The sequence below is a fragment of the Anomaloglossus baeobatrachus genome, chromosome 8 (genome assembly GCF_048569485.1).
Source record: "Anomaloglossus baeobatrachus isolate aAnoBae1 chromosome 8, aAnoBae1.hap1, whole genome shotgun sequence".
Lineage (NCBI taxonomy): Eukaryota > Metazoa > Chordata > Amphibia > Anura > Aromobatidae > Anomaloglossus > Anomaloglossus baeobatrachus.
Genome location: NC_134360.1, coordinates 49,120,008 through 49,146,614, shown reverse-complemented (window position 1 = coordinate 49,146,614; position 26,607 = coordinate 49,120,008). Strand labels below are relative to the sequence as shown.

General features: G+C 46.4%; 1 protein-coding gene across 3 annotated transcripts in view; it reads right to left on the bottom strand.

Moving 5' to 3' along the window:
- Window positions 1-295: 295 nt before the first annotated feature.
- LOC142249749 (protein SSUH2 homolog) overlaps window positions 296-26,607 on the bottom strand; it is a 28,732-nt gene continuing 2,420 nt past the window's right edge. The window contains exons 2-13 of one of the 3 annotated variants that reach the window (XM_075321595.1): window positions 26,349-26,452; window positions 25,333-25,542; window positions 21,892-21,955; window positions 20,510-20,639; window positions 20,249-20,309; window positions 17,130-17,254; window positions 10,636-10,698; window positions 7,154-7,233; window positions 3,595-3,687; window positions 3,076-3,181; window positions 1,512-1,619; window positions 296-1,374 (exon numbers count right to left, since the gene is read on the bottom strand). In XM_075321595.1, coding sequence (XP_075177710.1) covers window positions 1,231-1,374; window positions 1,512-1,619; window positions 3,076-3,181; window positions 3,595-3,687; window positions 7,154-7,233; window positions 10,636-10,698; window positions 17,130-17,254; window positions 20,249-20,309; window positions 20,510-20,639; window positions 21,892-21,955; window positions 25,333-25,542; window positions 26,349-26,427 — 1,263 coding nt within the window. In that variant the 5' untranslated portion in view covers window positions 26,428-26,452 and the 3' untranslated portion in view covers window positions 296-1,230. The remainder of the gene's footprint in view (window positions 1,375-1,511; window positions 1,620-3,075; window positions 3,182-3,594; window positions 3,688-7,153; window positions 7,234-10,635; window positions 10,699-17,129; window positions 17,255-20,248; window positions 20,310-20,509; window positions 20,640-21,891; window positions 21,956-25,332; window positions 25,543-26,348; window positions 26,453-26,607) is intronic. The other 2 variants (XM_075321594.1, XM_075321596.1) reach the window with 2 other exon arrangements.

Below are 26,607 nucleotides of genomic sequence, written 5' to 3'. Positions count from 1 at the left end.
ATTGACGCTTTTGCGCTCGTTAATCATATTAAAAAGGATTCACATACTCCGATGTCGACAACGACATCGGATGTGCGTCATTTTCGATTTGACCCGAACAACATCGCACCTGCGATGTCGTAGTGTGCAAAGTACCCCTTAGAGTGCAGTCTCTCTGTACCCATGGACACACATAGCTTTGCATAGAAGCTGCCTACCTGAAATATTTGGTGAATTTTTTATTAACGTGACTCATAAAGATGGTCATTTTTGTTATTTTAGAGCTGCCGAAACAATAACTGCAAGACAATACAATAAAGAGTTTAATAAATTCTAATGGAAAAAGAAATTAATGACATAAAACATGAGAATTTTGGGTACTTGTATATTGTACGGTCATGTGCACTCCAGTGATGCTATTTCTTAAAGGGCCATACACACTAAAATATCTGAATTGACAGCATACTCATTCATTTTATTGCCACCTACTACTGATCTGCCTTGCCTTTTTCCTTCCCTTATGGCCAACTCCATCCAGATTACTGTGGCAGATCTGCTACTGTGAGATGCCTATCTATATACTCAGATGATTTACTGGTAACCAATATCTAGCTCTACTACCAACTCAGATCTGCTGTGCCTACCTGCTGTCCGCACAGTCATTTCTGCTGCATCATGGTGGCTGCCAGACTACTTGTCTCCGCTTATATCAAGGTCTACAACAACAAGATAGCCACCAGCATAGTCATCTTTAGTAATCCAATCTGTTGTCCACACATTTGACTCTGCTATATTTAGTTTACGGATCCACATTCATCCGCTCTATTGGTCCTTGCTGTTCCACATGCCTTACAGCTCTGCTGCATCAATGCTTCTGGTCCGTGCTGCTCACCCTTACCTACACGAGGCGAGCCTTAACCCCTGCCATTGATCAGATAACATATAATTCTATCACTAAACAATAACACTTGACATTATACTAAAACTATGACAAAAGTTTCTTTTATTCACTCGTGGTTTGACTGCTGTGTACAAAAATGTGAATATATCCTAAGTAACAGAACCATAATGATAAATGAATCCACAATGAAATAGGGTGCAACATTGTCCTGCAGCTTTGTTACAGTGTAACACCCTGGATTATCACTTTATAGTTCATACAGGGCCTGAATGTGAGCTTCTGTGACATCACTGGCCCCGCCCATGAGGAGCCTGGTCCTGGAAATAGTAGATATTAGGAGATGAGATCTGTCACATGACAACACAGCAGCAGCACTTCTGAGGATAGTTGTCCGTATATACTTTGTTCTCTTGTCCATATACAAAGTAGTTATAGTTTTTGCCTCTCCACAGATACTCCACCTTGGTGAGCGGCAGTAATTGGATGCTGTGTCTCTGTAGGGACAAGGAAAATAATTATTAATGATTGCACAGTTTAATCTCAACCTTTGGGAAAGGAGGCCCTAGCATTGACGCTGCCATGATTTATTAATTATTAAACCCATAATTATTCATTTTCATTAATAACGCACCTGCCTGAGCACCCGGCTCGTAGAAAAAAACTGAGTACGGTGCTGCTGCAATGCAAACTGGGAAGATTGATTTATGGATGGAACTGGAAAAGCAACCAGCGGAGACAGCTGCAAAAAGGAAAAGGGACCGAGGTCAAGATCAAATCTACAGTTATGTATCTACAATCACAAATTCAGCCATTCCCCTTGTAAATTTAGTTTATTATTAAATGATCAAGATTGATTTTGTTTGCAATAAAGCAATGTATAAGTAACTGAACACAAATAATATATAAGAGGTTTCTCTAAAAATTCCTCACAAAATGCAGTTGAAACTCAGTGATGTCTATAGCGTAGCAGGATGGTGGCTCATTGGTGTCTACAGTGAAGCAGTTCGGGGGCTCGGTGATGTCTACAGTGAAGCATGGTGGGAGCTTGGTGGTAACTACAGTGAAGCATATGGGAGCTCGGTGATATCTATAGTGAAGCATGGCCGGCTCTCATGATGTTAACAGTGACGCATGGCAGCAGCACGGTTATGTCTACAGTGAAGCATGGCGGGGACTCGGTGATGTCTATAGTGAAGCACGGCAGGGGCTCAGTGATGTCTGCAGTGAAGCATGGCAGGGGCATGATGAGTTCAACAGCATGGCGGGAGTTTGGTGATGTCTACAGTGAATTAGGGCAGGAGCTTGGTAATGTCTACAGTTAAGCATGGCGGCGGCTCGGTGATGTCTACAGTGAAGCATGGCGGGAGCTTGGTGATGTCTACAGTGAAGCACAGCAGTTGCTTGGTAATGCCTACAGTGAAGCATGGCAGGGGCTCAGTGATGTCTACAGTGAAGCATTGCGGGTGCCCTGTGATGTCTGCAGTGAAGCATGGTGGATGCTCCGTGATGTTTACAGTGAAGAATGGAGGAGGCTAGGTGATTGGTGATGTCTACAGTGAAGCACAGAGGGGACTCAGTGATGTCTACACTGAAGCACGGCGGGAGCTCGGTGATGTCTACAGTGAAGCATGGTGGGAGCTCAGTGATGTCTACACTGAAGCACGGCGGGAGCTTGGTGATGTCTACAGTGAAGCATGGTGGTAGCTCAGTGATGTCTACAGTGAAGCATGGCAGGGGTTCAGTGATTTTTACAGTGAAGAATGGGGGGGCTCGGTGATGTCTATAGTGAAGCAAGACATTGGCTCAGTGTTGTTTACACTGAAGAATGGTGGGCGCTCGGTGATGTCTTTACTGAAGCAGGATGGTGGCTCAGTGTTGTCTTCAGTGAAGAATGGCGGGGGCTCGGTGATGTCTATAGTGAAGCAGGACGGTGGCACAGTGTTGTCTACAGCAAAGCATGGTGGGGGCAAGGTGATTTCTACAATGAAGCTTGTTAGGGGGTAGGTAATATCTACAGTGAAGCATGGGGGGGGGGACTAGGTGATGACAGCTGTGAAGCACAGTAGGGGCTCGGGGATGTCTAAAGTGAAGCATGTAGAACATTAGTGACCTGGAGGCCATCACCATTCATTTATCCATCTATTCATTCTTTTGGATTATCTATCTGTCTAAATTAGAGAACCAAAGTTTCTCACCAGCAAATTTTCATCCACGAAGATCTTTTCTCCATTCACCTTTTTGAACAGCTCCGTAGGAAAATCTGAATTGTGATCAGCTACAAACTCGTAAACATGATTTTTCCTGGAATCAGAAGAGACAATATAACAATGGCACATGGAGGCGTATATAAATTCTCTATAATTACCCCCTATCCTTTTGGTGCTCGTTTCGCCCCTCGCCCTGGGATGAAGATACTGCAGGGGACGGGGGTCTAGATATATGGATAACCTCCACATCGCTGCATATAGAGGATCCTGCCAGCTGCAGTATGTGGAGTTATTGACTGGTGCCTCCTGAAGCCGCTATCTGGCACCTCTCCCTCCCCACTCCGTATTTAAACTCCTCCATGATGACTACTACTCCCTGTATTCTAATGATCTAAACCTTTTAAAAAGTGTTAAGAACTTCACTGACAACTTTCTCCAAACAGTAGTGTCCAATCACTGCCTCTCTGGACGAATGCCGCAGACTATTGCTCCCCTCCGAGTCCTCACCATGTGACGGTCAACTCAATGAAGTTCAGGATCTGTCCGCGTCCAGAGCATCCCTCACACTTCACATATTTGCTGCTGTTACAAGTCGTGCACCTGTGATCGAGAGGATGGAGAGTTACTGACTTAAAACAGGACAAAAACTTTTATAACCATTGTATCTAATATCTTGATGCATATTGGATGTACACAGCTATTTTACTTTGAGGAAAATATAGTGATTGAGTAGGGGTAGGTTGAAAAGTGGTCAACCCATTTCACCGCCTAAAGCCAAGGTGATATTTTTTCATTTTTGCACTTTAGTTTTTGCATCTCCTCCTTTCCGGAACTATAATTTTTTTTTTCCCATCCCAACAGTTGTATGAGGGTTCATTTTTGGCATAACACGTTATAGTTTTGAAGACACCATTCACATTTTCTGTATAATGTGCTGAAAACCTAGAAAACAAATTTCAAGTGAGATGAATTAGTGGGAAAAAAATACAATTCTACCATTGTTTTTTTCAGTTTGACCGTGCGGTAACAATGATCTGGTGAGAGGATTATCGAGTATATACGTTTACGGCAATACCAAACTTTGAACTACTGAACTTTGTAAATATAAATATAATAAAAAAAAAAAAAAAAAAAATATATATATATATATATACACACACACGAGATAAAGATAAATATTTGGTTTTTTTAGTCATTAATTTCTCAGACCCATAACTTATTTTTCTGACACTGACATTGAGCGAGGGCTTGTTATTGGTGTGAGGCAAAAATAGAAAGAGTGCTGCTGGATTTAATAAAAAAATATGAGTTCTTTATTTAATCTTCATTAAAATGCCATATGCATGTCAAGGAAAAGTGGTATTTATATATATATATATATATATATATATATATATATATATATATATATATACATACAGTCATATGAAAAAGTGTGGGCACCCCTATTAATGTTAACCTTTTTCCTTTATAACAATTTGGGTTTTTGCAACAGCTATTTCAGTTTCATATATATCTAATAACTGATGGACTGAGTAATATTTCTGGATTGAAATGAGGTTTATTGTACTAACAGAAAATGTGCAATCCGCATTTAAACAAAATTTGTCCGGTGCAAAAGTATGGCAACCTCAACATAAAAGTGACATTAATATTTTGTAGATCCTCCTTCTGCAAAAACCACAGCCTCTAGTCGCTTCCTGTAGCTTTTAATGAGTTCCTGGATCCTGGATGAAGGTATATTTGACCATTCCTGTTTATAAAACAATTCCAGTTCAGTTAAGTTTGATGGTCGCCGAGCATGGACAGCCGCTTCAAATCATCCCACAGATGTTCAATGATATTCAGGTCTGGGGACTGGGATGGCCATTCCAGAACATTGTAATTGTTTCTCTGCATGAATGCCTGAGTAGATTTGGAGCGGTGTTTTGGATCATTGTCTTGCTGAAATATCCATCCCCTGCGTAACTTCAACTTCGTCACTGATTCTTGCACATTATTGTCAAGAATCTGCTGATACTGAGTTGAATCCATGCAACCCTCAACTTTAACAAGATTCCCGGTGCCAGCATTGGCCACACAACCCCAAAGCATGATGGAACCTCCACCAAATTTTACTGTGGGTAGCAAGTGCTTTTCTTGGAATGCCGTGTTTTTTTGCCTCCACGCCTTTTTGTATGACCAAACAACTCAATCTTTGTTTCATCAGTTCACAGGACCTTCTTCCAAAATGTAACTGGCTTGTCCAAATGTGCTTTTGCATACCTCAGGCGACTCTGTTTGTGGCGTGCTTGCAGAAACGGCTTCTTTCTCATCACTCTCCCATACAGCTTCTCATTGTGCAAAGTGCGCTGTATTGTTGACCGATGCACATTGATACCATCTGCAGCAAGATGATGCTGCAGGTCTTTGGAGGTGGTCTGTGGATTGTCCTTGACTGTTCTCACTATTCTTCTTTTCTGCCTTTCTTATATTTTTCTTGGCCTGCCACTTCTGGGCTTAACAAGAACTGTACCTGTGTTCTTCCATTTCCTTACTATGTTCCTCACAGTGGAAACTGACAGTTTAAATCTCTGAGACAACTTTTTGTATCCTTCCCCTGAACAACTATGTTGAATAATCTTTGTTTTCAGATCATTTGAGAGTTGTTTTGAGGAGCCCATGATGCCACTCTTCATAGGAGATTCAAATAGAACAACTTGCAAGTGGCCACCTTAAATGCCTTTTCTCATGATTGGATACACCTGCCTATGAAGTGCAAAGCTCAATGAGGTTACAAAACCAATTTAGTGCTTTAGTAAGTCAGTAAAAAGTAGTTAGGAGCGTTCAAATCAAGAAATTGATAAGGGTGTCCATACTTTTGCACCGGTCAAATTTTGTTTAAATGCGGATTGCACATTTTCTGTTAGTACAATAAACCTCATTTCAATCCAGAAATATTACTCAGTCCATCAGTTATTAGATATATGAAACTGAAATAGCTGTTGAAAAACCCTAATTGTTATAAAGAAAAAAGGTTAACATTAATAGGGGTGCCCACATTTTTTCATATGATTGTATATATAGAAATAAATAAATAAATAAATATATATATATATATATATATATATATATATTGTAGTTTTTCGTGATACCATTTTGGTAGGTATTTGACATTTTTTTATTACAATTTTTGAGAGAGGTGCAGCAACTAACATACAATTCTGGCATTTTTTTTTTTTCTCCTGTTAGCCTTTACTTTTATATTTTGATACTTTTCATGAATACAATGATACCAGAAATGTTTTTTTTTTCTTTTTTTTCTTATTCCAACTGTGAAAAATGGAGTCAAGTGATTTGAATTTTAAACATTTTAGACTTTTTAATTTCGTATTACGCCTCCTAGGGGACTTGAGCCTGCAATCCTTCTATAACTTGGTCTATATACTGCAATATACTGTATCAGAATTGCAGTATATTGTGTTAATAATGGTTTCCTACGAAGCTCAGCCAGTGGCTGGGCTTCACAAAGGTATAAGACATTGGCAGCCAAGGGAGGCTACAACCCTTGTTTTGATTGGAAAGGTGGTAATTGGGTGACAGATGCTGCTCCTTTCTTGGGTCTAACCGTTTAGATGCTGTGGTTGGAAATCACTGTGGCTTCCAAGGGGGTTATACATTTGGGATCAGAACTTCAGAACTGGCCCCAATGGTGACAGGTTGTCAGCTGTAAATTATAGCTGACACCTTCTCAGTGTTAAAGCTTTATATGTTCAGAACACAGTGGAAAGGGGATAAAAGGTTTTTTTCCACTATGTGTTGGGTATTCTTCAGAGTCTCCCTCTGTTCTGAGTCATATAAGGAGGTCTTTCTATGACATCTGTAGGTCCCTAATAAAATATGAGGACAGGAGTTCTTTAGGACGCACCTGTGGGTCATGCAAGTGAGCGCTGATCGTTGGCCGATCCAACAAGGCCAGTCAGTGGTGCTAGGGGCTATAGGAGCTAGGGGAAACAATAAGTCTACCAAGTTTCTTATTAGTCTCCTTCAAACAAGATGTCGATAAGGGCTGAGATGTTCCACTCACCTTTCTGTTCCTTGTCCCCTGCAGTGATGACAAGCCTTTTCGAATTTGTTCCCTGTCCCATTACAAACCCAACACCTTACCTGCAAGAGAGCAAAAAGTGACCCATGAATAATGGACGAGCCGCTGATGTTGATGTATCACTTCTTAAAATGTTTATATCCAACGGTAACAATATTAATCACTGTAATTAGGGAATTCTAAGAAATGGAATCTCCACCTTGTGCAACAACAACATCTGACATTTATCCTGTGACTTCAGTATAGACAATTGGGATCAGAGCCAGCTCAAATCACGGCTGACAGCTGTAAATAATGGCTCCTCAAGATGCTTCTATCCACTTGGAACAATGTTTATCATTGGAATAAGGGAATTTTAGGAAAGTCTCATCTCTCTGTCCTGTGCACTAACAAAAGGCAACATTTATCCTGTGACTTCCATATAGACAATTGGGATCAGAGCAAGCTCAAATCACGGCTGACAGCTATAAGTTATAGCTGATAACTTTTGCTCATCAAAATTCTTCTATCCACTTGGAACAATATTTATCATTGGAATTAGGGAGAGAAGTCTCATCTCTATCCTGTGCGCTGACAACAGTCGACATTTATCCTGTGACGTTGATATAGACAATTGGGATCAGAGGAAGCTCAAATCACGGCTGACAGCTGTAAATAATAACTGACAACTTCTGCTCCTCAAGATGCTTCTATCCACTTGGAACAATGTTTATCATTGAAATTAGGGAATTCTAGGAAAGTCTCAACTTTGTCCTGTGTGCTGACAACAGATGACATTTATCCTGTGATTTCCAAATAGACAATTGTGATCAGAGCTGCGGAGGGAAGTTACAAAGCGACACTTTGTGTAACACCTGACATTGTAACCAAGAATATCAATCTTGTGCATTTTCTCAAAATAACTAATCTTGTATTTTACAAATAGCAGAAACTGAAAAAGCAGAAGGCTCCTGTAACCAGCAACAAGAGGAGGGTGGAAATTGGAAAATGACTTTTCCATCATCTGTCCATAAATTTGCACCAGCTTCAATGATTCCTAGAGTTTCACCCAAGGTCAAATATTAACAAGAGACATGGGTCACACCTAGAGGAGCGGAGGGTCACACCTGAAGGAGCAGAGGGTCCCACAAGGAGGAGCGGAGGGTCACACCCAGAGGAGCAGAGGGTCACACCCAGAGGAATGGAGGGTCACACCCAGAGGAATGGAGGATCACCCCAGAGGAGTAGAAGGTCACACCCAGAGGAGCGGAGGGTCACATTCAGAGGAACGGAGGGTCACACCCAGAGGAATGGAGGATCACACCCAGAGGAATGGAGAATCACATCCAGAGGAATGGAGGATCACACCCAGAGGAACGGAGGGTCACACCCAGAGGAATGGAGGATCACACCCAGAGGAATGGAGGATCACACCCAGAGGAATGGAGAATCACATCCAGAGGAATGGAGGGTCACACCCAGAGGAACGGAGGGTCACACCCAGAGGAATGGAGGATCACACCCAGAGGAATGGAGGATCACACCCAGAGGAATGGAGAATCACATCCAGAGGAATGGAGGGTCACACCCAGAGGAACGGAGGGTCACACCCAGAGGAATGGAGGATCACACCCAGAGGAATGGAGGATCACACCCAGAGGAATGGAGAATCACATCCAGAGGAGCAGAAGGTCACACCCAGAGGAGTGAAAGGTCACACCCGGATGAGGGGAGGGTCACACCCGGAGGAGCGGAGGATCCCCCAAGGAATAGTGTGTCGCCCTGGGCAACCCATGGGTCACAGGTCACAACACCACCACACCCCACACTCCAGGTAGGCACATCACAGCTAACCAGAAATCCTTGTTGCCTTCCTCCAGAGGCTGATGATTCACACCAGGGGGTGGGCCAGGCGGTTGGCTCCGCCCACCAAGGAGATCACAGCTCTGGAGGCGGGAGAAACCAGGCAGAGTAGCCCGGGCAGGGCAAGAGAACAGTTAGAGGAGTGAGGAGAACAGTTAGGGGAGTGAAGGAAGGAAAGCCTGAAGGGTCCAGCTTTGTGTAGGGCCAGAACAGCAAGGTCAGCGACGGCGGTGACTGTCTGGAGGGGGACCGTTTGGAAGTTCCTGGAAGGACCCCGTTGGCTGTGTGCCCGGTGGTCTGGAGCAGTGTTCCGAAGGACAGTCAGCATCAGGGCAGGGGCCTCTCGGACCCCGGCAAGGCTTGGAGTCGCCAAATTTGCCGAATCCGTCAGTGAAGGGGACGTAGATCCCCCAACAACCAAGTCCCGATTGAAGGCAACAGCCCAACCTGAAGCAGAGAGACACCGCCACCGCCAAGGCACCAGTTTCTCAGGGCCAGCGCCTGCGGGCAAAGTGTAGAGCTCCTCCGGCCCAGATTGCAGTCGGGGAGCGGGTAACCGGAGGGAATCCACCGCTACCATCAGTCAAACATAGGTGCAAGGAAGAGGGACATCACCGTCACCTACCGGGAGTGCAGGTGCAGCCGTCTGTGGGACCGTCCTACCAGCCGTTTGGTTTACCGTACAAACTGTGTCCATGTCTCAGGCTGAGTGAGTACCACAGTGCCGCAAAGCACAGCGCTGCCCCCGCGTCCCTGCGCCCACCAGGCCCCGCACCTCCTTCTCCACCCCCGGGCCCCGGGATCACCAACCCCTACCCACGGAGGGGCGACACAACACCTGGCTGCTCCGCATCACCATCCCCGGGATCCCCGAATTGAGCAGCGGTGGTGAAATCACCACAACCGTGGGTGGCGTCACGAACTATAACAATCCCCCACACCCAACCACAAATTCCCCTTTCACTCACGGGCGAGGAGTGTCGCTCGAGAAACCCTGGGATCCGGCCCACCGCTCGAGCCACCACTGAGCAGCTGCCGGACCCGAGCAGAAGGGGTGAGCGCGGTGTGCTGACACCCTCCTCCCCGCCCGCGACAATAGCGGAGGGTCTCACCCGGAGGAGCAGAGGGTCACACCCAGAGGAGCAGAGGGTCACACTTGGAGGAGCAGAGGGTCACACCAAGAGGAGCAGAGGGTCACACTTGGAGGAGCAGAGGGTCACACCCAGAGGAGTGAAGGGTCACACTTGGAAGAGCGGAGGGTCACACCTAGAGGAGCGGAGGGTCACACCTGAAGGAGCAGAGGGTCCCACCTGAAGGAGCAGAGGGTCCCACAAGGAGGAGCGGAGGGTCACACTTGAAGGAGCGGAGGGTCACACCCAGAGGAGTGCAGGGTCACATCCGGAGGAGCGGAAGGTCACACCCAGAGGAGTGCAGGGTCACATCCGGAGGAGCGGAAGGTCACATGAAAGCCAGTACTCATTACATGTATTTGTAAATATAGGAGGACGGTGCCTCTAAGTCAACAGATGATGTGTTTCAGGGGTTTTTTTTTCCAGCTCCCAGATCTTGAGAAAAGTGAACTTCTGTAAGAAAACAACATATTCTTCATACTTGACACTTACCCCACCTGTCCCATGACATTTCTTGCAGACAGTCCTGCAGGTTCCTAGACACTGGGGACAAGTCTGAAATAACAGGACGAAGGTTTCTTATTATCATGCAGAGTAAAAGAAGGGAATTTTGTTACTTACCGTAAATTCCTTTTCTTCTAGCTCTTATTGGGAGACCCAGACGATTGGGGGTATAGCTACTGCCTCCGGAGGCCACACAAAGCACTACACTAAAAAGTGCAAGGCCCCTCCCCTTCTGGCTATACCCCCCCGTGGTATCACGGGTTCTCCAGTTTTAGTGCCAAAGCAAGAAGGAGGAAAGCCAATAACTGGTTTAAACAAATTAACTCCGAGTAACATCGGAGAACTGAAAAACCGTTCAACATGAACAACATGTGTACCCGCAAACAACAAAAAAATCCCGAAGGACAACAGGGCGGGTGCTGGGTCTCCCAATAAGAGCTAGAAGAAAAGGAATTTACGGTAAGTAACAAAATTCCCTTCTTCTTCAGCGCTCTATTGGGAGACCCAGACGATTGGGACGTCCAAAAGCTGTCCCTGGGTGGGTAAAGAAATACCGCATGTTAGAGCTGCAAAACAGCCCTCCCCTACGGGGGTGTCACTGCCGCCTGCAGGACTCTTCTACCTAAGCTGGCGTCCGCCGAAGCATAGGTATGCATCTGATAATGCTTGGTGAAAGTGTGCAGACTGGACCAGGTAGCTGCCTGGCACACTTGTTGAGCCGAAGCCTGGTGTCGTAATGCCCAGGACGCACCCACGGCTCTGGGTGAGTGGGCTTTTAGCCCTGAAGGAACCGGAAGCCCCGCAGAACGGTAGGCCTCTAGAATTGGTTCTTTGATCCATCGAGCCAGGGTGGCTTTAGAAGCCTGCAACCCCTTGCGCGGACCAGCGACAAGGACAAAAAATGCATCGGAACGGCGCATGGACGCCGTGCGGGAAATGTAGATTCTGAGTGCTCTCACCAGATCTAACAAACGTAAGTCCTTTCCATACCGGTGAACCGGATGAGGACAAAAGGAAGGCAAGGATATATCCTGATTAAGATGAAATGAGGATACGACCTTAGGGAGAAACTCCGGAATGGGGCGCAGCACTACCTTGTCCTGGTGGAACACCAGGAAGGGAGCCTTGGATGACAGAGCTGCCAGCTCAGACACTCGCCGAAGCGATGTGATCGCAACGAGAAACGCCACCTTCTGTGACAGGCGAGAAAATGAAACTTCCTTCAGAGGCTCGAAAGGCGGCTTCTGGAGAGCAACTAGTACCCTGTTGAGATCCCATGGATCTAACGGCCGCTTATACGGGGGTACGATATGACAGACCCCCTGTAGGAACGTGCGCACCCTAGAAAGACGTGCTAGACGCTTCTGAAAGAATACGGATAGTGCCGAGACTTGCCCCTTAAGGGAGCCGAGCGACAAGCCCTTTTCTAACCCCGATTGCAGGAAGGAAAGAAAAGTAGGCAATGCAAATGGCCAGGGAGACCCTCCCTGAGCCGAGCACCAGGTTAAGAAAATCTTCCACGTTCTGTGGTAGATCTTAGCAGAGGTGGACTTCCTAGCCTGTTTCATGGTGGCAACGACCCCTTGGGATAATCCTGAAGACGCTAGGATCCAGGACTCAATGGCCACACAGTCAGGTTCAGGGCCGCAGAATTCCGATGGAAAAACGGCCCTTGGGACAGTAATTCTGGCCGGCCTGGTAGTGACCACGGTCGGCCGACCGTGAGATGCCACAGATCCGGGTACCACGATCTCCTCGGCCAGTCTGGGGCGACGAGTATGACACGGCTGCAATCGGATCTGATTTTTGCGCAGTACTCTGGGCAAGATTGCCAGAGGTGGAAACACATATGGGAGCCGGAACTGCGACCAATCTTGCACTAAGGCGTCTGCCGCCAGAGCTCTGTGATCGCGCGATCGTGCCATAAATGCCGGGACCTTGTTGTTGTGCCGAGACGCCATTAGGTCGACGTCCGGCACCCCCCCGGCGGCGACAGATTTCCTGAAACACGTCCGGGTGAAGGGACCATTCCCCTGCGTCCATACCCTGGCGACTGAGGAAGTCTGCTTCCCATTTTTCTACGCCCGGGATGTGAACTGCGGATATGGTGGATGCTGTGTCCTCCACCCACATGAGGATTCGCCGGACTTCCTGGAAGGCTTGCCGACTGCGCGTCTCTCCTTGGTGGTTGATGTATGCCACCACTGTGGAGTTGTCCGACTGGATTCGGATCTGCTCTCTTTCTAGCCACTGCTGGAAAGCTAGTAGGGCAAGATACCCTGCCCTGATTTCCAGAACATTGATCTGAAGGGTGGACTCCTGCTGAGTCCACGTCCCCTGAGCCCTGTGGCGGAGACAAACTGCTCCCCACCCTGACAGACTCGTATCTGTCGTGACTACTGCCCAGGATGGGGGTAGGAAGGATCTTCACTGTGACAATGAGGTGGAAATACGCCACCATTGCAGAGAGTCCTTGGCCGTCTGGGAAAGGGAGACTTTCCTGTCCAGGGAGGTTGACTGCCCGTCCCATTGGCGGAGAATGTCCCATTGAAGTTGGCGCAGATGAAACTGCGCAAAGGGAACTGCCTCCATGGCTGCCACCATCTTCCCTAGGAAGTGCATGAGGCGCCTTAAGGGGTGCGACTGGCCTTGAAGGAGAGACTGCACCTCTGTCTGCAGTGAACGCTGCTTGTTCAGCGGAAGCTTCACTATCGCTGATAGAGTGTGAAACTCCATGCCGAGATACGTTAGTGATTGAGTCGGTGACAGATTTGACCTTGCCAGATTGATGATCCACCCGAAAGTCTGGAGAGTCTCCAGCGTAACATTCAGGCTGCGTTGGCATGCCTCGAGGGAGGGTGCTTTGACGAGTAGATCGTCCAAGTAAGGGATCACCGAGTGTCCCTGAGAGTGCAAGACTGCTACCACTGCTGCCATGACCTTGGTGAACACCCGTGGGGCTGTCGCCAGACCGAATGGCAGAGCTACGAACTGAAGATGGTCGTCTCCTATCACAAAACGTAGAAAACGTTGGTGCTCCGTAGCAATTGGCACGTGGAGATAGGCATCTTTGATGTCTGTTGAGGCAAGGAAGTCTCCTCGAGACATTGAGGTAATGACGGATCGGAGGGATTCCATCCGGAACCGCCTGGCGTGCACATGATTGTTGAGCAGTTTTAGGTCCAGAACAGGACGGAAGGAGCCGTCCTGTTTTGGAGCCACAAAGAGATTGGAGTACAAACCCTCGCCCTCGTTCCTGAGGGGGGGACAGGGATCACCACTCCTTCTGCTCTTAGAGCGTCCACCGCCTGCAGCAGGGCATCTGCTCGGTGGAGAGGTGGGGCCGTTCTGAAGAATGGAGTCGGAGGACGAGAACAGAACACTGTCCTGTGCACGTGAGCACAATGTCCGCCACCCACCGGTCTGTGACCTGTGGCAGCTAAATGTCGCCAAAGGCGGGGGAGTCTGCCATCAACCGCGGATGCGGAGAGAGAGAGAGAGAGCTGAGAGTCAGGAGGAGACCGCCTTGGTAGCGGTTCCTCCGGCTGCCTTCCTTGGGCGTGATTGAGCCCGGCCGGAATCTGAGCCCGTCTGAGGTTTTGTAGCCCTTTTGCACGAGGACAATTGGGACCTGCCCGAGCTTGGGAAGGACCGAAACCTCGACTGTACTTTTAGGACAGCATTAATAGGGTAAGTCGCAGTGCAGACATTGCGGGGTTACGGACGCCTCTGCGGTACAGATGTACATGTGCTCAAGGCCAGCTGCGCAAGAACAGCTGAACAGGTGAGGTTGCCTATACGGCTGTGAATGCCGGAGCAACCGACACGCCGATAGCCTCCTAGACAGATTTCAACCAGAGTCCATCTGTCTGTGAATGGCATCTTTAAGTGAAGCCCCATCTCCAGTGCAACTATGTCTCTAGACGCAAGCCTGGAGATTGGAGAATCCACCTTTGGACCCTGGGTCCAGCGCTTGACCACGTCAGGGGAAAAGGGATAACGTGTATCTTTAAAAAAAAAAACGTTTGGAGAAAACGCTTATCTGGTAAGCGTGGTGTTTCTGGACTGCTTCTCTGAAGTCAGCGTGGCCAGAAAAATACTCAATATCCGTTTGAGATACTGAAAAGGGACTTCTCCTGCTGTGAAGCTGACTCCTCCACTGGGGGAGCTGAGGGAGAAAGATCCAACCTTCCATTGATGGACGCTATAGGATCATTCCGTATGGCGTTACCATCCGGTGTATCCGGATTGAGAGCGATGTCAGGATCAAAGTCCTGGAGAGCTGCCTTATCCTACAGAGAGTCCTCCTGGGACCCCCCCGTTCCAAATGAGGTTGGTCAGGAAGATTGCCCATGGCCTGTCTGGACTGTAAGTCTCTATCTTATGACAATATATCTGTCGAAACTGCAACTCCGTCCCTGTCCTTGGACAGGGTTGACAGGTTTCTTAGGCCACGACTAGTAGAGACCCCGGCAGACGAAGTGCTAGAGACCCCGGCAGACGAAGTGCTACAGGGGAGCATGCACACAATGGGACGGTGTCATGAATAGCATCCCATGTAGTAAAAACAGCACTGAAAATCTGTGTTGCTTTTTTGCCGCTGCCGACTAGCCATCTAGAAGTATATAGCCAAGAATGGTGACCGTACAGTGCAATGTATAGCATACAAGCATAAAGTACAAATGAACACTGCAGCACAAGCAATACAAGCAGCATAGAAGCCTATGCCCTGGCACCCCTGCTCTTCTGCTGCTGTAGACAAGTCATCTAGGGGAATATAGCCCAGAAGAGTGACCATACAGTGCAATGTATAGCATACAAGCACAAGTACAAATGCACACTGCAGCCCATGCAATACAAGCAGCATAGAAAAAAACCTGTGCCCCAGCACCCTTGGTTTTCAGCTGCTGTAGTCTAGCCATTCCAGGAGAATATAGCTAAAACTAGCGACTGTACAGTGCAATGTATAGCATACAAGCATAAATACAAATGAACACTTCAGTACGTGCAATACAAGCAGCATAGAAAGCCTGTGCCTTAGCACACCTGCTTTCCTGCTGCTGATGTGTCGCTCTCCAAGCGGGCATATAGCGACCTATGCAGTTAAAATACACATGTACACACTGCAGTATATATTGGGGTCAGCACTATGTGTGCCGCTTACCGCCCGCCTATAAGCGGGTGTATGGTCGCCATAGTCCTGCCTGGTTGCCGAAAGTCCGAGCTCGGACTGCGGTAATGGCTGCCGGCGTCTTCCCCAGCTCGTGTGAGGAGGGGCGGGCCGTGGGCGTGCCCCAAGTCAGAGCGGGAATCCGGCGTCCGACAGTGTGCAGTGAGAGGGCTGGAGCATGTAAAAAGGCTCCAGCCCTCGGCGCTGCTGATTGCTCAGCGCCTGTCCCCTTCCCTGAGTGACAGGGAGGGGGCGGGAACGAAGCGGCACTAGGCCGCAGAAGCCGGGGACTGGATTTATAAGCGCCGCCGCCGTAAAAGCGCGGTCGGCGCCCAGTCCCCGGCGGACTACAAGTCCCAGCCGCGCCGCCGCTCCCGGAGCGTCCGGCGCGGTAGTTCCCAATACACAAAGTCACTCAGCAAAGCTGCAGTGACTGTAACCCTTTACTGTCCCCGGCGCACTAGCACACCCAGCAAGTCTGGAGTGTGCTGTGTCTGTGTGTCCGGGGACACAGAGTACCTGTAATGGTGCAGGGCCATGTCCCTGAACGGTACTCCAGCTCCGTATCCAGCAGGTTCAAATGGGTCTGTGGATGGAGCCCGGCGTCAGAGCTTTGAGGCCGGCAGGATCCCACTTCCTCAGAGCCCCTCAGGGGGATGTGGAAGGAAAGCAGCATGTGGGCTCCAGCCTCCGTACCAGCAATAGGTACCTCAACCTTACAACACCATCAACGGGTGAGAAGGGAGCATGCTGGGGGCCCTATATGGGCCCTCTTTTCTTCCATCCGAAATAGTCAGCAGCTACTGCTGACTAAAATCTGTGGAGCTATGCATGGATGTCTGACCTCCTTCGCACAAAGCTTGAAAACTGGAGAACCCGTGATACCACGGGGGGGTATAGCCAGAAGGGGAGGGGCCTTGCACTTTTTAGTGTAGTGCTTTGTGTGGCCTCCGGAGGCAGTAGCTATACCCCCAATCGTCTGGGTCTCCCAATAGAGCGCTGAAGAAAAACGAAATCTGCTGCAAAAATGTAATGGCGATACATAAGATCGCGTCCAATCAGAGACAAAACGGTAGTTAACCCCTTAATGGCGTAGACACTTTTCGTTGTTCAGCCACTTCTTCCAAGAGCAATAACTTCCTTATTTTCCCTTCCATTGGGGGGCTTAATTTTGCCATGGCGAGTTCTAGTATTTCAGTGCCCTTTTGGAAAACCTACAATGTTTGACTGCATTTTATTGCATTTTTTTGGGAAAATGCATCAGGCCAGTGGTGAGGGAGGGGGTCTTAGCTCCTATAAATTTGCAGCTTACCTTCAAGGAAGACGTATGAGGAACGGGCATCTTACTTTCTCCATCTTTAAATAAAGCTGGGATCTGGATGGGGATGTCCCAGGGCTGAGGAGGGACCCCAAAAGCTGAGGAGTCCACACCCTGACCTTCAAAAGAAATGGAATGTTGCAGTTTATTAGGGATTTTCTTTTGCACAATTTACACTTAATTGCTGAAGATTTTAATCAGTGGAAAAGAAAAGACGGCAGTCGCCACTTTCCTGCTCCGGACTGGCAGATGCTGCTGATACTGAAACCTTTTAATCTGTCGCCAGGTTCTGGTTCTACCTGGAGTCATGAAATGCTCACTTTAATACCAGATGGGAAAATGAAATTAAAAAATAATGATACTTTAAGATCCCTTAAAGAATGGTTGTAATTACACCGGCCCCATCAAGTCTAAATATATATTATACAGTATGTATGCAGCTTGTATTGAGAAACCTAGTGATGGTTCCACTTCAAATGTACTAAACACTAGAGGGCGATGCACTACGACAACGCAACTCTGCCTGGAGACACAGGAATAACACAAGTGAGGCAGGATATTATGAGAATCAGTACATGTAGAGTATGCAAGGAAGCACATGCAAACAGAAGGAACACACCCAACATCCATGCAAACAGAAGGAACACACCCAACATCCATGCAAACAGAAGGAACACACCCAACATCCATGCAAACAGAAGGAACACACCCAACATCCATGCAAACAGAAGGAACACACCCAACATCCATGCAAACAAGAAAATATCCCAAATCCATGCAAACCTAGGGGAAAAAATAGAATCCATGCAAACAGAAGGAACACACCCAAAATCCATGCAAACAGAAGCAACAGACCTAAAATCCATGCAAACGGAAGGAACACACCCAAAATCCATGCAAACAGAAGGAACAGACCTAAAATCCATGCAAACGGAAGGAACACACCCACAATCCATGCAAACGGAGGGAAAACACCTAAAATCCATGCAAACAGAAGGAAAACACCTTAAATCCATGCAAACAGAAGGAAAACACTTAAAATCCTTGCAAACAGAAGCAACACACCCATAATCCATGCAAACGGAGGGAAAACACTTAAAATCCACGCAAACCAAAGGAACACACCCAAAAATCCATGCAATCAGAAGGAAAACACCCAAAATCCATGCAAACAGAAGAAACACATAAAATCCATGCAAACAGAAGAAACACATAAAATCCATGGAAACAGAAGGAACACACCCATAATCCATGCAAACAGAAGAAACACATAAAATCCATGCAAACAGAAGAAACACATAAAATCCATGCAAACAGAAGGAACACAAAAACACCACTATTGAACTACTCTCATAAAAATATTATTTTATTTTATTTCATAAATATTAAAACAGAACAGTAGTAATGTTCTCTCATCAGAATACTAAAGTAGTATTAGTATTAGTATTCTGATGAGAGAACATTACTACTGTTCTGTTTTAATATTTATGAAATAAAATAAAATAAAATAATATTTTTATGAGAGTAGTTCAATAGTGGTGTTTTTGAGATTAGGTACTACCCTCCACTACCCCGGTGGTTTATGCAAACAGAAGGAACACACCCATAATCCATGCAAACAGAAGGAACACATCTAAAATCCATACAAATGGAAGGAACACACCCAGAATCCATGCAAACGGAAGGAAAACACCTAAAATCCATGCAAACAGAAGGAAAACACCCGAAAGCCAAGCAAACAGAAGGAAAATACCCAAAATCCATGCAAAGAAAAGGAAAAAAAATGGAATCCATGCAAACAGAAGGAACACACCCGAAATCCATGCAAACGGAGGGAAAACACCTAAAATCCATGCAAACTGAAGGAAAACACTCAAAATCCATGCAAACTGAGGGAAAACAACTAAAATCCATGCAAACAGAAGGAAAACACCAAAAATCCATACACACGGAAGGAAAACACCTAAAATCCATGCAAACAGAAGGAAAACACCCAAAATCCATGCAAACGGAGGGAAAACAACTAAAATTCACGAAAACAGAAGGAAACATCCAAAATCCATGCAAAGGCAAGAAAAAAAAATGGAATCCATGGAAACAGAAGGAACACACCCAAAATCCATGGAAACGGAGGGAAAACACCTAAAATCCATGCAAACAGAAGGAAAACCCTCAAAATCCATGCAAACTGAGGGACAACAACTAAAATCCATGCAAACAGAAGGAAAACACCAAAAATCCATACACACGGAGGGAAAACAACTAAAATTCACGAAAACAGAAGGAAACATCCAAAATCCATGCAAAGGCAAGAAAAAAAAATGGAATCCATGGAAACAGAAGGAACACACCCAAAATCCATGCAAACAGAGTGAAAACACCTAAAATCCATGCAAACAGAAGGAAAACACACAAAATCCATGCAAACAGAAGGAACACACCCAAAATCCATGCAAACAAGAAGAAAACATCCAAAATCCATACACACGGAAGGAAAACACCTAAAATCCATGCAAACAGAAGGAACACACCCAAAATCCATGCAAACAGAAGGAACACACCCAACATCCATGCAAACAAGAAGAAAACATCCAAAATCCATGCAAACCTAGGGGAAAAAATAGAATCCATGCAAACAGAGGGAAAACAACTAAAATCCATGCAAACAGAAGGAAAACACTCAAAATCCATGCAAACAGAAGGAACACACCCAAAATCCATGCAAACAGAAGGAACACACCCAAAATCCATGCAAACAAGAAGAAAACATCCAAAATCCATGCAAAGACAAGGAAAAAGAATGGAATCCATGCAAACAGAAGGAACTCATCTAAAATCCATGCAAACATGAAGAAAACATCTGATATACATGAAAACACAAAGAAGACATCCCAAATACATGCACACAGAAGAAAAAAATGGAATCCATGCAAACAGGAAGAAAATATCGAAATACCACGCAAAATGAAGGGAATAAAACCGAATCCATGCAAACAAAAGAAAAAACACCCAAAATCTGTTAAAAAAAAGAGGAAGGCACCCCGAATCAATACAATATAACCCTATTACCCAATGGCAATGTTGCTGCTCAAGGAGTCTAAGTTTGCACTGACCAGAGTAAGGCGCAGTCACCCAATTACACCCCCGTGACTCCGTGAACGTCTCCAGTCGATACTAGAAATAAAAAATAAAGAGACATATTGGGCATAAGACGACCGATATCGTTGTAAAATGTTCACCAAAAACTAGCGAGAAATACAAGAAATAATACCGAAGAAGGGGGAATGTGGCAGAGAAGTGAACCACAATATAAAGACAATATCCATAAAACAAAATCTAGGGGAGGTGTTAAGATATGCAGGAAGATTACACACCCGGTATGTGTTAAAAGGCTGCAGTTCTCGGAAGTCCATCTCCTTTGCGGGGCTGGAGCCGTAGCAACATTTACTGTTCGAGAACTCCATCAATGCACTTCTAGCGTCGTCTTCTGAGATAGACGGGATTCTGGAGATATAGAGGCACCAAAGCAATCAGTGATATGGATACAACTGAACAAATGTATTAAAGGAACACTCCAGAATAACTGTTACACTGTTATAGCTGGTGCTGGTTCTGCAGGGGCGGGGCATGGCACATGGATTCTCTCTAATTGCTCCTTATGTTATGCTTCTCCCCTGAGGACCAGCAATGGGCAAGACTGAATGTAATATGTATAATAAAAGTAATGAGCTAAGCGTAAAGCTAGAGGAAGCAGATCTGGAGGCAGGAATGAAGGTTCATGGGCCCCAATAGATTATGTGTAATAGGGCCAATCAGCTCTTTTTTATTCTCGTGACTATTGGACCACCAGAGCCTTGGCCCTAAGGTTACATGTGAACCCTGGTTAACAGTGTCACAGTATAAATTAGGTCATCAGGGCATGCTGGGAGATGTAGTTTTGTGACAACTGGAAAGCCACATGCTGATGTCCACCACTTCATGGGATGGATTAGATGAACCTACATGTGCAGTGGTTACAGTGATACTTTTGCCTCTTTCTGCTACTACGTGTAACGTCTGCCCTTAACCACAGACTAAGATGACTGTCATGGACAGACAAGGGCTAGCCACCAAGTCAGCAGGACCTCAAGAACCCGGAAACCCTTTAACCCTTATACAGGGATTTAGAATTACACAAGGTCCAGGAGATCGCTGCCTATGGACGGCTGCAATCCAGAAAAGAGTGGTCGTCAGGCAGGGTCTAAACCAGGAGGCACAAAAAGGCACAAACTCGGGAGGCAAGAGTGTTGTCAGGAAATCAGGCAGAGGTCAAAATCGGAGATGGCAGCGAGATACATAAACGGCAGGCAGGAGGGTAGTCAGGAAAGAAGCAGCAGTCAGAACACCAGGATCACTAAACAGAACAGGGCGGGACAGAAACCAGGAATACAGAACTATCTCTGGCAGAGGTCAGCAGCCAGGAGGGAGAATAAGAAGGGTGTGGTGTCTTCCCTTTGGCTATAGCTGAATGATGGTAACTTCAGCTGGAAGACACACGCCACCTACTGTCAGCCAGTGGTACTGCAGGTTACAGGGAAACCCAGCTTAGTGGATGAGTGGAGCCTTCGCCCACCAAAGTCACTGGCACTGACTCCTCTCCCATCCCTAGCACTATCCAAGGTGCTAACACGGCGTCACTTGGCGATCGTAGCAGAAGTCGCAGGAGCGAACTCCGGTTAGGACATGACACTACGTAGGGGAAAGCAGAAATTCTTACAACCAGTTGGTGCACTCAGGTGCCGGCACGGTGTCAGGGATCGGTGGTGGAGGCAGCAATTTACCTGTGAATGGCACAAAGTTCTACATTAGACACGTGTAATCCTACAATGCCTAACTGCTGAAAATCTCTACAGCCCTAATATTCTTCATAGATGAAGCCTTGTTACAATTGTATTCAGTATGGACTATCCTCTGTGAGCTAAACACGACAGCAGCCAAATCTCTCTCCTGTCCTAACAGTTTGTTACAATGTATCATTGCAAGTAAAATGTATCAATACAAGCTGCTTAGCTGTTAGAGAATTGTCCAGTCTGGATGTAATAGTAACAAACCTTCAGCTGTGAGAATCATTATTTTCACTCTAGATATAAGCAAGAATGTTCCCAACAAGCAAAGATTTGTTTAAAATGGTTAAAGAAAGAAAGTAGCAAAACTTTTTATTACACAAGATCGATGATTTCTCAACATCCCGAGAACAAAAATTCAAGGGAAGGAAAAAACAAAGTTCCTTATTTTCAGAATATATCTTCTCAACATTCATCTATAAGTATGAGAGGTCACATGTGCATCCAATATGGCCGCCAAGTGATTTCCTTTTCTTTTGAATGTTAGATCTATTTAGTTCCTCAGTTAATCCTCATTTCCATTCATCTAATGCCTTTTAGGAATATAAAAAAGCTGAATTTCCCCCCCAGCCCCATCCCCTTTAAGAGGTCCTTTAATGAGTCTAATGTGGATACTATAGTTTTATCTTAATAGAAATCTATATATATAATTGCCTTATTCTGTCTGTCTGTCTTGCTCCAAAATGACGTCATTAAAGCGACAACCATCGCCACAGCGCGTGCGCTAAAGAGCCTGCGACCAACGGCTCAGCTAAGGCTCCCTGCACACGTAACCAGGGTACACACTAAGCGCTTTGCTTAGTTACCCAATATTTACCCTGGCTATGTGTGCAAGGAGCCAGTGCTAAGCGGTGTACGCTGGTAACCAAGGTAAATATCGGGGAACCAAGCAAACCGCTTTGCTTAGTTACCCAATATTTACCCTTGCTACGTGTGCAGGGAGCCTAACTGAACAGCCCGAACTACGGGCCGACAGGACGACCCCCGACACTTCCCCGCTCGGCTCCGCCCCCTCACACTCCGCATGTATACACTGAACACACACACACCTGGATAGTCACCTGTCCCCAGCCATGCAGTCCCCGGCACTGACATCCTCAGCGCCATGGCCCCGCTCGGCTCCACCCACCCTGCACTCCACCCCCCCGCACTCATTAGGCTGCTTTCACACTTGCGTTGTGAGGCATCCATCACAGTGCGTTGTGTGACATATGTGACGGATGCGTTGCAAATAGTGTGCTAATAAAGTAACGGATTCCTGTAAAAGAACGTTTTGCGTTTTTTTTTTCTTTTAATCTTTCGCAGGGAAAAGGAGATTTGCGGTCGGGAGGAGAGAGAGGTGACCTCAAATCTCCTGAGTGACTGCAGTGAGCTGCGCGATCAGCTGTGCCGTCACTCAGGTGACCCACGGCCACAGCTGCAGTCCTCCACCCTAGAGCTGTGTCCGTGGGTCACCTGAATGAGGGCACAGCTGATCGCGCAGCTCACTTCAGTTGCTGTGTGGAGCTGACAGAGAGTGGTCGTGTTCTACTGCCGCTCCTGTCAGCTTCATGTAGCAGAGCTGAAAGCGTCGTGGGACCTCTGTGGATTACGTCGGACCTGGAGGTGTATTTGGGGGTTTAATAAAATGGTGAAAGAGGGTATTTTTTGTCTTTTATTCCAAATAAAGGATTTTTTCGGATGTATGTGTTTATTTTCTTTAACTTACAGGTTAATCATGGAAGATATCTCGGGGAGACGCCTGCCATGATTAACCTAGGATTCAATGGCAGCTATGGGCTGCTGCCATTAACTCCTTATTACCTCGATTGCCACCGCACCAGGGCAATTCGGGGTGAGCCGGGTAGAGTCCCGGGACTGTCGCATCTAATGGATGCAGCAATTCCGGGCAGCTGCTGGCTGATATTGTTAGGCTGGGGGGCGCCCCATAACGTGGGGCTCCCCTTCCTGAGAATACCAGCCTTCAGCCGTGTGGCTTTATCTTGGCTGGTATCAAAATTAGGGGGGACCACACGTCATTTTTTTTCAATTATTTATTTATTTATTTTACTGCATGATATAGACCCGCCCACAGGCGGCTGTGATTGGTTGCAGTGAGACAGCTGTCACTCAGCGTGGGGGCGGGTCTGACTGCAACCAATCATAGGCGCTGGTGGGCAGGGGAAGCAGGAAATACGAGATTGAATAATGAGTGTCCAGCATTTTCAAAAGAGGAAAAGCCGCCGGAGCAGTGTGACAGCCGTGCAGCGCCGCGCCCATGATCGGTGAGTATGAGAGAGGGGGAGGAGGGGGGGAGAGAGACCAGGAGTGATTTTAAATGATTTAGATCGTTCTGCTGGGCATGCTGAGCATGCTAAGTAGAACGTGACGGAATTTGTCAGCGGATTCCGCCGCTTAGCGCATAGCGGCGGAATCCGCCCCCATAGACAATCATTAGACACCTTAGCGGATTCCAAAGGAATCTGTCAATGTGCGTTATTTTAACGACCCAAAAAAACACTGCATGCAGCGTTCCCTCCGCTCGACGCTGCGTCAAAATAACGACTCAGTGTCATCCAGCGGATGCAACGCAGACACTTGCGTCACAGTGCGTCGTCCATACAAGTCTATGGAGAATAGCACAGTGCGTTAACGGCCTGCGCTCTTCTCCATAGTGGCGGATTGCGCTGAATGCAAGTTTGAAAGCGCCCTTACCCTGCAGGATGGGGGCACATGTCAGGATGGTGGCTGCACCACGATGGGGGCACATACAAGCATTGGGCCACATCACAGCATCAGCATATTTTTACTTAACTTTACACTGTTCATGGCCTTCTTTCATTACAAGCCATGGACATCATTAAACATTAGACTCATCTATTAAAACTGTTCCTTCTGTTGTTTGTCATTTTAGAACCAATAAACAATTATAAGAATACTAAATTAAATCTAACCCATCCCGTCCATTCATTACCTTATTATTCAATCTGCTAAGCTACATACACATTCTAGACTACCCGATACGTTAGAATCGGGCCACCTTCTAATATATATATATATATATATATATATATATCTTACTCTTCTCCAAAAAGACCTTCAATCAAATAATTCTTTCTTAAATCAGTTTAACCTGCAGCTCCCCCTCAGGAACTGCAGGGTATTACACCCACGAATAAACAAAAGGACTAAATATATGAATTGTGCTGACATTGATTTTGGAATCGGGTCTCAATCTTAATGGGGGGTAGATTGCCCCCCTCCAAAAAAGTCAGATAATATTTATGACCAAACATAAGAATATTAAGCAAAGTTACCATCCCCTGGTCACTTACCGCCGTGATCGCCACTCATCCCTTCGTATCCTGGAATAGTCGCCCAGGCAGAGGGTGGCGCTGTTGGACCATCGATGATTACTGCAGGGTTAGTAAGAAAAGCTCCTTCTGGCACGAAAGCTGGAGCCTGAGCCGGGTTCATTATTGCAGAAGTCATGGATTTTTCTGGATAGTTTGATAATCCGGGGAGCAATGGAGCCCGACCAGAATCTGATGGAAACCGATGAAAGATCAAAAGGTAAAAACTGTTTGGGTAAAAAAATAAATGTGGTGATTAATGTTGCACAAACTAAGCCATATGTCATGGTGGCATTGCACTATATTCAGATTACAGATTCTGACACTCTGCCCAATGGTTTCTCTGGTGTCTGGCATCAAGACTGGGATGTTGAACTGCTGTGTGCTGACTTATAGGCAGACTAGCAAGAGTTAATTTTCTGCTAATCTGCTTGCTCCTTTGGTCACATGTTGTGGGAAGGCATAGCACACCTGCTCCCCTCTTATGTATGCTGGTGGAATCCTTCCTCCTATGCCAACTATAGTTTGTCTTTGTTGGTCTGTGAGGTGTGGTGTCCCAGACTTTCTGGTGAAAGTTGTGCTCCTTGCTTGGTGTGGTTGTGGAGTTTACCCCGGTTGTAATGTAGAGTCCTTCCTGCTCTTGTTTTCCTCCTGTACCTCTTATTGTCTTATCCTGTGTGTGTGTGTACGTGCTTGTGTGACAAGAGTTTTGATTTCCAGTCTGTCTATTTCTGTGGTTTCATTAGACTCCTGTCCCGTCTTTCACTGTAGGTAGCGGGAGGGGGAATTAGATCACGACTGGTCAGGAGCAGGGCCAGGAAGGAGACTCCGGGCTCTCCACCATCAGGAGTATCCCTGAAGTTAGGGATAGCATAGGACTCCCTAGCCTGAAGGTCAGCTTAGGAGCCCCAGTTCTCCGCTATCCCATAGTCATCAAGACAATGAAGTTATGGCCTTTCCTCCATATGTCCCCTCCTCTGCTGTCTGTGACTTCTTACATTGAAGTGGCACCTGGAGTTGAGAGATACATGACTGCTGGATCAGACTACACAGGGCTTGTTTGTAGTCTGTTACCATAGAAACACATAGCTCTGTACTGGAACTGTAAACACAAAAAGGTAATGACTTAATGGAAAATGATTCATTATTTTTTTTTCATTTCAATTCATTTTTAAAAGTATAAGAATTGAGAAATTCAATCTTGTGACTGTATCAGGGTATCATAGAAATGTGATGCGATTTTGTCACCATTTCATC